A 14,987-nucleotide genomic window follows, 5' to 3' on the forward strand; every position below is an offset into this window, starting at 1 on the left:
GACCCCCCGGCCTCCTGACACTGATGATGAGGCTTAGAAGACATAATAATCTGCGTTATGTTTGACGATAGACTGTACATGGTCTGATGTTTGCTTGGGTTCTTTTTTTTTTTTTTGTTTGCATTTCGTTTCTGCGGTATATAGAGGTGTTTGGGTTACGACATCATCAGTCGATAGATTAGATGACTGCATCTGGAATTCAATTCATTTTTGCTTCTCCATTCACTTTTATGTAGTGCCTGTCAATTTTGTGGGATTCCACGGGTTGTGATTTTATCTTTGATATGTGTGGCTTGTGAGTTATATAGTTGTACGGTGGAGTTGGTATAATTCGTATAGTCATTCTACACAAGGGATGTGTTTGATATACAGCATCTATACATACGAGCACTCATTTATTTTTCTGCATATATCCTCCTGTATATCCTTCATTCTAGCAACCTTCTAACAATCCTATCCATTACTACAACCTATTACTATTATCGAGTCCCTGATCGTCGGATCGTCATATGGCGACATAGGGCTGGACACGTAATCCGCCTTCCCCTTTCTTGGCGACAATTTCACAATTTCAACTTCAACCTCAACCCTCACCTTCTACTGTCTACCCTTCTCTACACACTCTCTCTACATTCTCTACACTCTCTCTCCCCAGTCACTCGTTCATGCTCCCCCATCATGCCCCCTCCCTACCGGGATTCCCAACGCTACGCCCCGTTGCATGATTCTATCCCCGAAGAAGACCACGCCCACGACTCCGACGACTCCCTTCCCCTCTCCAATCTCTCCGATGATGACCCCGAAAACCGCTCGAAGAAGGTCAAACTACGCCGTCTAGATCGTTCCAATTCCCAAAACAATGCTGCGGCCGCCTACGTCCCTGTCATCCGGAAGTCCGGCGATGTCGAGGCTTATCTGGACAGTATCACCGAGGCTGAACAGGAACTCCTCGCTGCCAGTCGTCAGTACGATCTGGACGATGACGACTCCGACGACTATGGCGATGGGACCAAAAAACACGCCCAGTTCCAGCGCCACCGGTTGGACCACATGCGCAGACGGAATAGTCGCCAGGGATGGCGCGCCGTGTACTACTCCAAGTTCTGGTGGCGGACGCTGGTCGCCGTCATCGTCGGTTTAGCCTTGTTGGTGTGGGCCTTCCTCAGTTTTGCCGCCTCCAGAGGCAATCCAGACGAGAAGCCGGATTATGTACGTGATTTTTGGGGAAGAAACACTGGTTGGAAATGCACTGACGCTCTACGTAGCCGATGCTGGCGCCGGATTCCTGGTTCCCGTCTCCGCGCGGAGGCTCCCTCGAGAACTGGGCCGAGGACTATCGCAAGGCACAGCAATTGGTCTCGCAGATGACCCTCACCGAGAAGGTTAACATCACTACCGGAACGGGGTGGCAGATGGGCTTGTGTGTGGGCAATACCGGTACGTGTTCCTTCGTTTTCACCATGTGGCGTGCTCGGACAATATCTAAGCTGTTCCTTCTCCGGCATAGGGCCCGCCACGAATGTCAATTTCCCTTCGCTGTGTCTGCAGGACGGCCCCATGGGCATTCGCTACGCCGACCATATCTCCGCCTTCCCTCCCGGCTTGACTACCGGCGCCACATGGAACCGGGACTTGATGTATCAACGCGGTGTTGCGATGGGCCTGGAGGCCCGTCGGAAAGGGATCAACGTCCTCCTGGGTCCATCCATGGGCCCCCTGGGCATGATGCCCGCTGGCGGTCGCAACTGGGAGGCCTTTGGCTCCGATCCTGTGCTGCAGGGTGTCGCGGCCGCGGAGACCATCCGCGGCATTCAAAGCAACGGCGTCATGGCCACCGCGAAACATTACGTGATGAACGAGCAGGAGCACTTCCGGCAGCCCTTTGAATGGGGCATCCCCTCCGCCATGTCGGCCAACATCGGAGACCGCGCTCTTCATGAGGTCTTCGTCTGGCCCTTCGCCGAGAGTATCCGCGCCGACGTCGCCAGCGTCATGTGCGCCTACCAGAAGGTCAACAACAGCCACTCGTGCGAGAACAGCAAGCTGCTGAATGGCATCCTCAAGGATGAGCTAGGTTTCCAGGGCTTCGTCCAGTCCGACTGGCTGGCCCAGCGGTCCGGCATCAACAGCGCCCTTGGCGGCCTGGACATGAGCATGCCCGGAGACGGGCTGCGCTGGGCTGATGGCAAGCCGCTCTGGGGCAGCCAGCTGACCCGCGCCGTGCTGAACACCTCCGTGCCGGTCGAACGTCTCAACGACATGGTCACCCGCATTGTCGCCGCCTGGTACCACTTCGGTCAGGACGGATGGGAGCGCCCCTCGCCGGACGGGGACGGCGGTCCGAACTTCTCCTCCTGGACCAGGGAGCAATTCGACTGGGTCCAGCACCGCGCCCAGAGCGGCGACTTCGCCTTGGTAAACAAGTTCGTGGACGCCGGCGCTGGCCATGGTGATATCGCGCGCCGCGTCGCTGCCGAAGGCACCGTGCTGGTCAAGAACGTCGACAACACGCTGCCTCTGTCCCGCTCCCCCTCCCCGGGAACGTATCGCGTGGGAATCTACGGCGACGACGCCGGTCCGGCAAGAGGTCCCAATGCCTGCACCGACCGCGGCTGCAACCAGGGCACGTTGGCCTCCGGCTGGGGCAGCGGCACTGTCGAGTTTCCCTTTCTCGTCAGCCCCGTGGACGCTCTCCGCGACGCCTGGCAAAGCCCCGTTGAAACCAGCGCGTATCTGCGCAACTCCGTTATGCCTGCCGACGCGGCCGACAAGGACCTCTGTCTGGTGTTTGTGAATGCCGACTCCGGCGAAGGCTACATCGCCGCGGGCGGCATCCACGGCGACCGGCCTAATCTCTTTGTCCAGAAGGGTGGCGACTCCTTGATCAACACAGTCGCGCGCAACTGCGGCAACGGACAAGGCCGCACCGTGGTGGTGGTGCATGCCGTCGGCCCCGTGGTGGTCGAGCCGTGGATTGACCTCCCTGGCGTCCATGCCGTGCTGTTCGCTCATCTGCCCGGCCAGGAGAGTGGCAACGCGCTCGTTGACGTACTGTTTGGTGACGTTGACGCCAGCGGTCGTCTGCCCTACACCGTCGGCAAGAGCCTGGCGGACTACGGCCCCAGCGCGCAAGTGCTGTACGAGCCTAACGCGCCCGTCCCCCAGGTCGACTTTGAGGACGGCCTGTACATCGACCACCGTTACTTCGACCGTTTCAACATCACCCCGCGTTTTGAGTTCGGCTTCGGCCTCTCCTACACCTCGTTCGGCGTCTCCGACCTACGCATCGAGTCGCTCCGTTCCAAGTCCCGCCTCCCTGTCGCCCGCATGCCCGACCCGGTCCCACCCCCGGAATACGACCTCCTCGCCCCTGTCGGCCAGGACGTCACCTTCCCGCCGCACATGCGCCCGCTCCGTAAATACGTCTACCCTTACCTGCACACTCTCGACGGCACCACCCCCGCTGCGTACCGTTTCTACCCTGAGGGCTACGACCAGGTACAGCGCCCGTCCCCCGCCGGCGGTGGCACTGGCGGAAACCCCTCCCTGTATGATGAAATGGCCCGCGTCACCGTCGACGTCGCCAACACGGGCGCGCGCGCCGGCCAGACGGTCGTGCAGCTGTACGTGTCGTTCCCGGCGGGCGTGACCGAGGACGGCAACTGGGTGGAGGTTCACTCGCAGGCAGACGCCAACAGCAAGCCAGAGGTGAAGATCGTGCGCGAGCAGGAAGTCGTCGAATTCCCGGAGCGCGTGCTGCGCAACTTTTCCAAGGTGACGCTGCAACCGGGCGAGCACCAGCAGGTGGAGATGACGCTGCGCCGGAAGGACCTAAGCTACTGGAGCGTGCGTGAGCAGAATTGGGTTATGCCCGATGGCGAGTTTGAGATCCGTGTTGGACAGAGTTCGCGCGATCTCCCGCTGACTGGGTTTTACTAGCATATAGAAGGGAGTTTACTTGTAATTAGAGCTTGTTTGGTGTAATGTACGGATTGCATGCATTTCCCCCCCGGTCCTTTCCGACCCGTACACTTCGGTTCAGAGTCAAAAGGCGCCAGCCTGACAAATATGGTTTCTACCTCCCGTGTACCACTGGTGCATGGAGAAGTCTGAATATGCTTTTCTCCTATACAACACAACACATCAAATACCCTATAATCCCCGTCTGCACCAATTCCTACAGTTCTACACTACCTATGCCTTCTTCCCCATGGATGACCAGCCATTGCTAGAGAAAACCAGCCTAACGCCCGACGACCTGCTCCTGTCGGGCATGCCATGCTACTTCGGACAGCGCGATTTCATGACTAGTACGTCACAGGCACGTCCTCCCCTTGCTTGCCCTTGATCCTACTGAACGGTTTAGACCCCGGTATCTCCCTGCCCGGCTGGTGCTCCCTGTGCTGGGACACGCTGGACGCCGCCACCGCCTCATATCGCCGTCTCCCGTGCGGCCATGTGCTGCATCTCCCCTGCATTGACTGCTGGTTGTGCTGCGAGGACGCCAGCTGTCCGCTCTGTCGGACGAAATTCTACAACCCGCGACGTTCGTCGGTATGCACCCCCGACTATCAACGCGGCCAGAGGCGGTCTTGGTTCCGTCGACTGTTAGCATAGAGACCGACCGAGGCTACAGATATGGACGTATACAGGAACCACTCTATATTCTACGAACGCTTGGAATACTGCCCTTTATCTGATACATGTAAATGACCTCATCGACCATATGATACCCCTGCCACGGCGATGGTTGCCACCATGTAAACTATACGGGAGATGACATCAGGCCCATACTTCCCATGCATCGCCAACAGCATCCAAACAAGACTCCCATGTCCTCCGAAATGCCCATAAACCGCCGGAAATCAACGCCCAAAACTTCGCCTCGCCCAACATCACCCCAAGACACCGCTGCAGAAGACGGCGAAGACTTCCACCGGACCCTAAGCGAGGTCGCCTCGCCCGAGCCCATCGAACGGGTCACCGAGGCCGACCTAGCACGCCGTCCGTCGCTGGATCAGCGGTTGTCCAGCTGCTCGCATGCAGAGCGAGATGCGGAAACGGACATGTTTGAGGCTTTGAGCGAGGTCGCGACCCCGGAGCCGGTGAAGAGGTGCGAAGACGAGGAGATCCGACGGCGCCCTTCGCTGGATCGAAGCCTTTCACGTGCCTCGGGGAGAGGAAAAGGGGGGACGGCAAAGGCGTCGCAGGTGTCTTGCACAGTTGCCTAGTTGTATCGGCTCTGTTTATTGGAGTGCTTTGGTTTGCGGGTTCCGGTTGAAGGAATTTGTCGCATGTGCTAGTGCACTGGGGGTGTATACTTTGGTCGATTGCCTGGGCTATGCAGCCGTGTGCTGGCAGCTGTAGCAGTCGGGTCTTCATTTTGTCAGCATCGAATACGGCTTACCGCACAGTGACCAAACATACTCCGGTGGATATGCGCATTGCTACGATGTACCTACCCCTCGGCCAACAATTCACGGCCCGGTACGCCACCACGCGGTAGAAAAGGATAATATGGGAGACACGCCGAAGATATCAGCCGCCGGGTTCATCTCTAGCGACGCGCCTGCTGGTAATTGAACCACTCATGAGCCTCTCCCGACCCGAACATCGGATGGATGGGGTCACGATAGCATGCTTCCACGTGGTGTCGCTTACAGGCACTCTTGTTGTGTGTCAATCATTTCATCTGAGAGGCGTTTTGAGATATGTCTCGTCGCGTGACCAGTATTGCTGAGGAAGAGGCGATATATGTGTCGGCATCGGAAGTCCAACGGCACCTGTCAACATCGATTTCTGATCGCATGTAGTGGCTCCGATGCAGCCCAGACTGAAGGTCAGAGTTAGTCCATAGCGCAAACCCCCATGCAAGCGTTCGGCCACATTCTAGATTGTGGGCAGCTACAGGTGTGGCGCTCGGATAGCAAGGTGGACTACAGTGCGAGGGACTGGACTGTGCGAGTTAGCACGAGGTGGCGATTTCATTAGCTTCTATATCCTATATCCATGCACTTGGTTTTCTGCCTCTGGAAACTTGTCACGCGCCACGGACAATCAGCCATAGGTTGAACGTAGGCCCTGTTCCTAGAACCAGGATGCAAGTATGCGTCCTTGCCGTGTACTATATCACAATTTTCGAGTATTCAGCCCTGTGAAGCCTGTTACTATTGATTACATTACAACCACGTCTTCGCTGGTCAGCTGTTGCGAAACAATAGTGATTTGACTGTTGTCATCCATAAACCTATCCACCTGTGCTGTCTCAGGGGCAACGCATCCTTCTAGAAGTCGTCTTAGGAAATTCCATATCCTTAAATGCATCTGAACCCGGTGTCTGCTTTACCTACCTAGATGGAGGATACTGGTTTCGCTACCGACGAGAACCAACTGCCCACAAGTCAGGCTCCAGTAGATGGCCTGCCTGAACCTGCAGTCACCGGGGCATTCGGGCCGACGAATGAACAGCCAGGATTGGCAGCTTTCCTGCACCTCTCCGGCTAACCGACTGCCACGTCCCCCACCCGGTCGTCCTAGTGTCAGAAGCTGGTCTAGCCCATATTCTGCTGCCCTGAACCTCGTATCACACCGACTAGCACGCTTTACTAGCCTATTTTGAGCTTGATGCTCTGCATCTGACCCTTCTTTCCAGTGGCTGGCAAGTAGTTGCTTTGTTGACCATGTCTGCGCCTAATTTCCGCAACAGAGAGAACTTGCCTCCCGGCTGAATTACAGCCCTCCAGTCTATGTCAGAAACTGTCCGGAATTTTGCAGACGCACTGATCCTGTACTGGTGGCACGGGCTAGACCCTGTTTCTGCTTAGTCTGGGCTCGGCAGCATGTCAACCACGAACCTCGGTAGATGAGTGGCCGCCGCCTGGATAAAAGCGTGAGGTGCGCAGGGATGTCAGGCACCATGCGGGGGGTAGACACACCTACCGAGCCCCTTCACTGGGCCTAATCCACGCGATAATTTATCCGTGGGGGGCGGTAGTTTGCCACACGATCTGGGGAAAGACGGGTTGGTGGAGAATCTCGTCAACCATATCGCATTTTAAGTGAAATCCAGCGTTGCTGATCGTAGTATAGGTTCTTCGACTGCCGCAAATGATGTTCGACCCAAACGTAACGACAGTAAGCTCTTCTCATTCAGCACAACCTTACGGCCAGGCCTTCCAACGCATACAAATCCACCTGGGCCGGCCCGTGCAGCCGAGCAACTTAAGACGCCAAGGGCTGTGGTCCCCAGAATAAATGAAGTCGAGTCGACTGATGCATCCTGGCGTTGGCGTCCTTATTAGCCAATCCAATCATCTCGATGGCCACCTTCGCTAAAGCCACCGCAGGTTTTATCCAGTTCGTCCATTGTGTCCGGGTCGTCTCCGGCTCAATTCATTACACCAATCAGTCACAGGACCCTGCGCCTGGTAAAGTGCTTTCTCTATTTTGCCTTGGTTCAAGCTTCGGCCTAGTTGGGGCAAGCCCGGCATGAACAACCTTGCCTCTTCAAATCAGTTATATAGGGCCGAAACCCCCATTTGGAGACCGGCCGTGATGCGCCAACCCCTTCATCGTCCATCTAGATTGTGTCTGGGAGTTCGCTATTTGCTATAGCATCAGGATGGTTCAGATCGCCAACATCGGCGCCAAGGGCGCAGAGGACAACGTCCATGCCATTCAGGCCGAGGCACCTGAGTTTGAGAAGGTCAATTGGAAGAAGGAGCCTCATCTGCGCCAGTTGTATCTGATGGCAGTGGTGTTGATGGTCGCCTCGGCTACCACTGGTTACGATGGGTAAGTTCTCCCATGCTGGTATTACCAATGTGTAAGCTGATTCGCCTCAGTATGCTCGTCAACACCTCCCAGATGATGGACACTTGGACGAATTTCTTCTCCCCCAAGGTCCAGCAGGCCAACTGGTTGGGTCTTCTCGTGAATATGTTCAACATTGGTTCCATCATCAGTTTCTTCATTACGTAAGATGTGCCCTGTCCTGTCTTTCTTTCGTTCCTGACAGAATACAGCCCCTACATCGCCGACAATTATGGCCGCAAGACTGCCATCATCCTTGGATGTTGCTTCATGGTTGTGGGTGGTGTTGTCGGTACCGCCTCCAACGGATACGGCATGTACATTGCCGGTCGTATTATCCTGGGTTTCGGCAACTCGCTGGCCCAAATGTGCTCTCCTCTGCTCCTTGTGGAGATCTGCCACCCTCAACACCGCGGGCCAGTTACTTCCATTTATAACTGTCTGTGGAACGCTGGTGCTCTGCTGGTATCCGTTATTGGCTGGGGTACCTCTTACGTGCCCAACGACTGGGCCTGGAGGTCAATTACCTTCCTTCAGATCATTCCTTCTCTCATCCAGCTCCTGTTTATCTGGTGTATGTACCTGTCCAAGCGTTTTGGTCCTCGATCAGCAAGCTAATTCCGTCTAGGGATCCCCGAGTCTCCCCGTTACCTCATCTCAAAGGAACGTCATGAAGAGGCTCTTTCCATCCTGACCAAGTACCACGGCGGCGGCGACGTCAACAATTCAACTGTACAATTCGAGTACCGTGAGATCCGAGAGACCATCCGTCTGGAGAAAGATGCCGGAGAGCAGAGTAGCTACCTGGACTTTGTTAAGACAAAGGGCAACCTCTGGCGTCTGGCCATCATCATCTCGCTGGGAATCATCTCGCAGTACTCCGGTAACGCTCTGTTTTCCAACTACATGAACACGATCTATGAGGGTGCCGGTATCACCAGCCAGAACCAGAAGCTCGGCCTGAGCACCGGAAAGACCATCCTGGATATCATCGTCACTATCGCGGCGGCCATGCAGGTCGATCGGTTCGGTCGTCGTCCTCTGTTCCTCATTTCCACTGCTGGTGAGTAGTTGCTACCTGGCATTGTGCCTCTGTTACTGACCGCGATACCTAGGAATGACGACTTCCTTCATTTGCTGGACCATCACAGGTGCCGTCTACGAAAACTCCGGCGAGACGAACACAGGCTCCGGCTACGCTCAGCTCGTCTTCATCTGGCTCTTCGGCGTCTTCTACGACATCGGCTTCTCCGGATTGCTCATCGCCTATGCGCTCGAGGTGCTCCCGTTCAAGCTGCGCGCCAAGGGTATGATGATCATGAACATCACGGTGCAGGCCATCCTGGCCATTGGTAACCAGACCAACATGGTCGCCTGGGAGAACCTGCCCAACCACTGGAACTTTATGCTGTTCTACACTTTGTGGGATCTGGTGGAGCTGGTGTTTGTGTACTTCGTCTACGTTGAGACCAAGGGGCCGACCCTGGAAGAAGTGGCGAGGATTTTCGACGGCGAGAATGCTGTCGCGCACATTGACCTGCACCAGGTCGAGAAGGAGATTCATGCCGAGTATCACGAGGAGATCACCAGTAAGGAGATGGCGTCACCCAAGACGGCCGCGTAGGAGACCCCGTGCTGCTTCAATTCTTGGGGTTTGTTTCGCGTGGTGGTTTGGTGTGATGGGCTGTATTTACTTCGTGGATTAGGCTTCTTTTTTTTTTCTTATGTCTTATTAATTCTATCAGTATATTCTCCCACCTGTCCTTTGAGATATCGGTAGGACAGATTACGGCGTATGCATATGTGACGTGACAGTAGGGGCTGACGGTGCATAATCACGAGTACCACCGTATGGAGTACGAAGTATTGTACCGATGAGCCTTGGTTGAACCAACCCTCGCCGTGTTTACACAGTAGGTATACGCGGCCCGACGACTTCGGGACCACTCCTCCCCCGCACAGTTTTATATGGGGATCCTGCAGACTCCGGGGGTCCTGGAAATCTAAAGTTTGGCACTACCCTTAAGATTATAAGGGTAGTTTAAAGCCGTGATTTGCCTACTAGAAAGCATTCTCCCATTTTTCTCCACCTCAACATGATATCAAGGATTTACATTGAGCCTTTGTGGTACCTCCCCTTTCCTCGGTATCATTGTTTTAGAAAGCCCTGCACATTTAAATGCCCGAATCGTCCCGAAAGCGCTCCCCTGCCTTCAAATGTGCCAGACGCTCCTTGTACCAAGCATCCCAGTCCTTGCAAGTTTGATCGTTTTGCCTTATCAACCTCTTCTGTTCCTCCGATAGCCCGTGAGTATTGGGATTAAGTTGTTCCCTTAACTTCTCTGGCTCTTCCACGATCTGAAGGGCCAGCCCAGCAGACGCATGCCAAGCGATATGGCAGTGTAATGCCCATACGCCCGGGTTGTCGGATTTAAATGCAATCAATATAAATCCGTCGTTTGGCAGGAGAACGGTATCGCGCCGCACTGGGTTTGTGAGATTGAGGGTGTGCGGCGCGATAGAGTCCAACCCTTCATATGGCACAGTGGAATACTTAAGGAGTGCAAAGTCATGACCATGCAGATGCATCTAAATAGGATAGGCCTATTAGTTAAAGTCCAGATACGGGGACTCAAGATGAAAAGAAACTTACGGGATGATATGCTGGTACTACCAGTCCTCCCCTACTTCGTCGTTCGCGCCTCCCTCCAATGATCAGAAGATAATTCCAAACGGTTTTGTTTGGGTTGCTTGGCTTAGCTTTCATTACCGCAGTGTGATTGCCAAACTCGCCATTGTTCGAAATAGTATTTACTGACGGGTGGCTGTAGTCCACCCAGACATGATCGTCCAAGGCTTTCCAGTAATTCACTCTGTCGTCAGCAGCAGTAGGGTTGTCCTTCGTAAGGTTCCATCGCCAGAGTTTGATAGTAGCTTGGTTTATGTCATAATCGCTCTCGTCATCTATCAGAGGTGGCTTGTCTACTCTCCACTCTAGAATGGGTTTATAGCTTATCATGTCCCTGCAGGAAGTGTCCAACATCGTAGAGCTAGTTTCTGGTATACGTTTCTGGGCTTTCTTGTCGTCAGGGTTACCGTTAGGCGGGTACCAAAGGATCCCCTGTCTTCCATCCGGCGGCCCGGGGAAAAAACCATGACACCCATCGGAAGGATGCGTCCGAATCCAGAATGCTGAGTTGTCGTCGACATCTTTCTTAGTTTCAACAATTACATGATATCGCTGGCCTGGTACACGATTAGAAGTGCTACACACAATGAGACTAGTCTACCCACCGATTCCAATGCGGACACGGTCCGTCTCGTGCGGGTGGACTGGCACTAAATCGGTACCGATGACAGTCATCTTATGATCATCAATGCTGAACACAAAAGTGGTACTTGTCGACGCGTTTATTAGTCTTAGTAAGTACTTTTTGCCCTAGGGGTATGTAAGAACATAGCTCCCATGTGCTTTTGGGTGTTCTTGACTTGCCTTCTTGACCGGTAACTTGTACTGGAGATCAGGGCGCTGGCCAGCATAACTCCCTGCCGCTCGTTAATATTGCAATCGGCTGCTCGCCAGAGTGGTCTAGTATTACCATGGTCGTTGATGAGGATGCTCTCTTGGTTGGGGGGAGACACCTTAGGGTTTTGTATGACAAACTGCTCCCTGTAGTATTCCTGAAAGGCGCTCCGGCGGGTGTGGTCGGAGATTATGATGGGCCAAACGCTCTCGTCGAAGGCATGCGATGATGGTCCGTGGATAGTCAAAGGGCCGAGCAAGCCGTCGGAGTACTGCAGGCTGTAGTGGCTATGGTACCATGTTGTGCCATATTGTCTTGCCCTAAACGTGTAGCTGGCGCTGTTTCCAGGAGCAATCGGGCATTGAGTAATACCAGGCACACCATCGACAAGATTTTCGTTGAGGAGTCGCAGCCCATGCCAGTGGATCGCGGTTCCATTGTGAGGCCCTTCTCCATCTACCTTTTCCGGCAATTCGTTTTTGACCGTAATATCTTCTTCATTAGCTGATAATTGACTGGATATTTTATGCTACTTACTGAGTATGTCACCCCAACAAGCCTCTAATGACAGTTTATTAGATTCCTCCGTCTAAAGCCGGGGCTTCTATTAGGGCTACTTACCTATCCACGGGCCTGGATATGTACTATTAAAAAGTACTCTTTTACCAAGCTCCCTCCCATCCCAAATATGGCCGCCACTGGCATTTACCACGAGAGTATACTAGAGCTATTACCAACTATTTCATAATTCAGAATAAGATGTCCATGAAACTCACATTTCTTACGATACCCATAGGAGTTTCCGTTTCGTAATCAGTGGAGATGTCGTAGTTAGGGCGATACCACGGCACTTTTTTCCTTATGAGCCATTGAGAGATATTGTTCTCTGTGCGTTTATAACCCTTCATTTCTGGGTATTCGCACTTGATAGGCTCCCCGCCAGGATTAAATGGGTTTGGCAGAGCGCCATGTGGTTGAAATGGTTCTGGAGGTGGTGGAGGTTTTGGTGGCCGCCCCCCATTCCCATGACCTTCAACCGGTGTCAATGCAACCTGCTGGTAGTCAAGAGGGGCTTGAAGGCCAAAAAAGTTGATAATTGAAATGAAAAACCTGGATAGTATCATTTTGGTTCCTTCGCCGTAAAAGACAGATAAAGCCAGTGTTCCGGCACTACACCGGAGTTGAATGGGTACTTATAGTCTAGCCAGGGAACAGAACATGCTCTTATGTCGACGACTATCATCTGAGACTATACGCAAGGTGACATTCCCTTACATACGGAAGAGATCACAAGCCATAACTCTCCAAATATCTCGTTGAGATGTGTTCGCCGATTCTTGGATAATCAATATATAGATTGGCTCGGTTATGCGCGATATCCCCCTTATGGCATACTCTCCTAAATCGACAAACCAACCACCATAGAACCTACTGGGTAGAGATGAAAATTCAGCAAAATCTATGAATTGCCTGTTCTGGTAGCATCACAGACTGTTGTGTAACTACTGTTGTCTTCGTAAATATTACGAAATATGCGACGAAAGTATGCGGCTGGCGACCCTACACACATCTCGTTGTTACAGTGGGAAATTATGAAATATTGAAATGTCTTTACACCCTTCTTGCTTGTCCGAATACTTAGTGTTGCTCTCGGCATTATAACCGGTACCTACAAGCACTTATGTTCTTCGTTTCTGTCTCGCACTTTTAGGTGGCACCTTAATTCTGATGTCCATTAGCAGTATAAGCCATATTACCAGCGATAATGGTTAAACTCGATAGCATATAACATGAAGGCGAAGATTTCATCAGAAAACGTCCTAAGTATTTTGTGTACCAATTTTTGCCGCTCCTGGGACATCTGGCAATTCCAATCTGATATTGATGAGCTATTTGTGCCTCGCAAGGCATGTTGATCTTTGCAAGGTAGGCGTCAAGCATTGTCAGAGTAACTGCTTATACAGCTGTACTTGGTATTTTCTGCCTACTAATACCCACTATCCCCCATAGTCGATCATGCCCTACGGCCGATTTAGGATCCCCAATTCCGAATCCCTACATCCGTCTGCTAGGAGTTCCCCATTCTTTTGCCATGCAAGGGTAAACGGTCGTCTGACTTCCGAAGATTGGGGCAGTGATAACTCCTTTTCTTCGTCCTAAACGTAAATCTGACGTCGATTCCTGTTCATTTTGATGTTCAGATGTATTAAGTGCATCAAAGAAGCAGAATGGCTACTATAATCGGGCAAGTTCCCACATTGATATATTACCTACATTTGTGATCGCGAGGAGTTGCGCTTGTGTTACCAGAATACCTCATTGTTTCAGAGAATACCAACGAAGACCGAGCCGCTTTGATCTGACCAGCTAATAATCTTTAGACGCAGGAATGATCCTTGAGTACGCCAGCAAAAGTTGTGACAAGACACCAACTGCGCAGCCCATCCCATGGCTTGCAACAGGCCAAGGACCCATGTCCGAACCGGCTGCGCCTGCTTCCATTGCGAAACAATCAAATAACGGCTCAAGTAGGATGCAAGTAGAGTAGCAGCGATGGTCGCCGTCTGGCCTATCCGGCTGTCCCAGAACGATTTCTTTAAAAGGTCATGTAGCACCCAAAACAAAGAAATATTGCTTAGTACCACGTTCTTGTTACGGCACCAGTGTCAACCAGTTAGTTGAGTGCCGCGCCAGACAGAACCCTTGGGAATTGACAGTCAACTGTACGAAAGAGACGGCTAACGCTCACCTGGCCCATTAGTGAGGAACCCCTGAGCGCTAAAAACCTATCGTTTTGGGGAAGTGCCTAGAAAATCAAGCACCGGGGCACCTCAGGCACCTTTACTTAATATTCTCGCATCCGAAAAAACATCCAACCAAACGACATACGTGACCAAGAATGGTATTCGCATGATATACCAATAATCCCCGCAACTAGGATAGTCTGCTATACCACATACCACTCGCCTACCAAATATCTACCAATCCATATACCCCCACCTTTACAACCACAGGATGTATAAGGACATTCATTGATGCACTTAAAATAGATTTGCTGTCCGCCTTCAGGACAACTGTCTTTGATAGCCATGGTGTCGTTGCTAGTACGATTCGTCCATACTTTTATCAAGTGGATATGCATATCTACTTCCAAATTGACCTTCCTTCTGCCTTTGCTGCTTCGTTAGTCATCTTTTCCTACAACTTACCCGGTCAAGTCACAGGTGTTGAATTGCCCCAGAATAAGAGTTCCTCATCTGAGGATCGGTGGATTCTGATCACCGTTTACTCGGACGCTCACGCTAGCAACCAGCGCAGCATAGGCGATGCCTAGGGTTTGACACTGAGCTAGGGCTAGGGAAATACTGAAGTTTACTGTGCTGATAGGTTATTTTTGTTCCCGCGCACCGCAAAGATAAAATTTTGTTAATTTTTATTTGGGTCAACAGATCTTCGCATATGCAACCATGTATTCGGAGACCGCCGATCGCACAGCCGACAATCATAGCCAGTGATACATTGGATAGAGACGATCAACGGATTTACAATATCTCAATACATTTTAGCGTCTATCGGCAACAACTCCAGCACTGTCGATAACCCGAAAAGGATAATGCCAGTGGGAGGTCAGATCCATGGTTCGGGATACCC

At 52.5% G+C, this 14,987-nt stretch overlaps 5 protein-coding genes across 5 annotated transcripts; 4 read left to right on the forward strand and 1 right to left on the reverse strand.

Annotated features, from left to right (window-relative positions):
* The first annotated feature begins 575 nt into the window (after nt 1-575).
* On the forward strand, nt 576-4,007 carry BDV59DRAFT_167347 (beta-glucosidase). Its single transcript, XM_073687888.1, has 3 exons — nt 576-1,209; nt 1,266-1,437; nt 1,508-4,007. The coding sequence occupies exons 1-3, from the start codon at nt 679-681 to the stop codon at nt 3,937-3,939; spliced, it is 3,135 nt and encodes a 1,044-aa protein (XP_073553449.1). The 5' UTR covers nt 576-678; the 3' UTR covers nt 3,940-4,007.
* Nucleotides 4,008-4,210: 203 nt separating this feature from the next.
* BDV59DRAFT_197568 (uncharacterized protein) lies at nt 4,211-4,617 on the forward strand (the record flags this gene model as incomplete). The annotated part of the gene is made up of 2 exons (XM_073692951.1): nt 4,211-4,310; nt 4,367-4,617. 2 exons carry the CDS (start codon nt 4,211-4,213, stop codon nt 4,615-4,617), a joined length of 351 nt encoding a protein of 116 aa, XP_073553450.1.
* A 215-nt stretch (nt 4,618-4,832) lies between these two features.
* Nucleotides 4,833-5,231, forward strand: BDV59DRAFT_197569 (uncharacterized protein; the record flags this gene model as incomplete). The annotated part of the gene is made up of 1 exon (XM_073692952.1): nt 4,833-5,231. One exon carries the CDS (start codon nt 4,833-4,835, stop codon nt 5,229-5,231), a length of 399 nt encoding a protein of 132 aa, XP_073553451.1.
* Nucleotides 5,232-7,621: 2,390 nt separating this feature from the next.
* On the forward strand, nt 7,622-9,436 carry BDV59DRAFT_197570 (putative MFS hexose transporter; the record flags this gene model as incomplete). Its single annotated transcript, XM_073692953.1, has 5 exons — nt 7,622-7,794; nt 7,845-7,976; nt 8,025-8,386; nt 8,441-8,875; nt 8,928-9,436. The coding sequence occupies 5 exons, from the start codon at nt 7,622-7,624 to the stop codon at nt 9,434-9,436; spliced, it is 1,611 nt and encodes a 536-aa protein (XP_073553452.1).
* A 551-nt stretch (nt 9,437-9,987) lies between these two features.
* BDV59DRAFT_190341 (multicopper oxidase-domain-containing protein) lies at nt 9,988-12,460 on the reverse strand (the record flags this gene model as incomplete). Its single annotated transcript, XM_073691740.1, has 8 exons — nt 9,988-10,401; nt 10,466-11,058; nt 11,107-11,251; nt 11,315-11,358; nt 11,412-11,828; nt 11,874-11,897; nt 11,958-12,057; nt 12,113-12,460. 8 exons carry the CDS (start codon nt 12,458-12,460, stop codon nt 9,988-9,990), a joined length of 2,085 nt encoding a protein of 694 aa, XP_073553453.1.
* Nucleotides 12,461-14,987: the final 2,527 nt, after the last annotated feature.

The sequence above is a fragment of the Aspergillus ambiguus genome, assembly GCF_047715705.1.
Source record: "Aspergillus ambiguus strain CBS 117.58 unplaced genomic scaffold BDV59scaffold_1, whole genome shotgun sequence".
Lineage (NCBI taxonomy): Eukaryota > Fungi > Ascomycota > Eurotiomycetes > Eurotiales > Aspergillaceae > Aspergillus > Aspergillus ambiguus.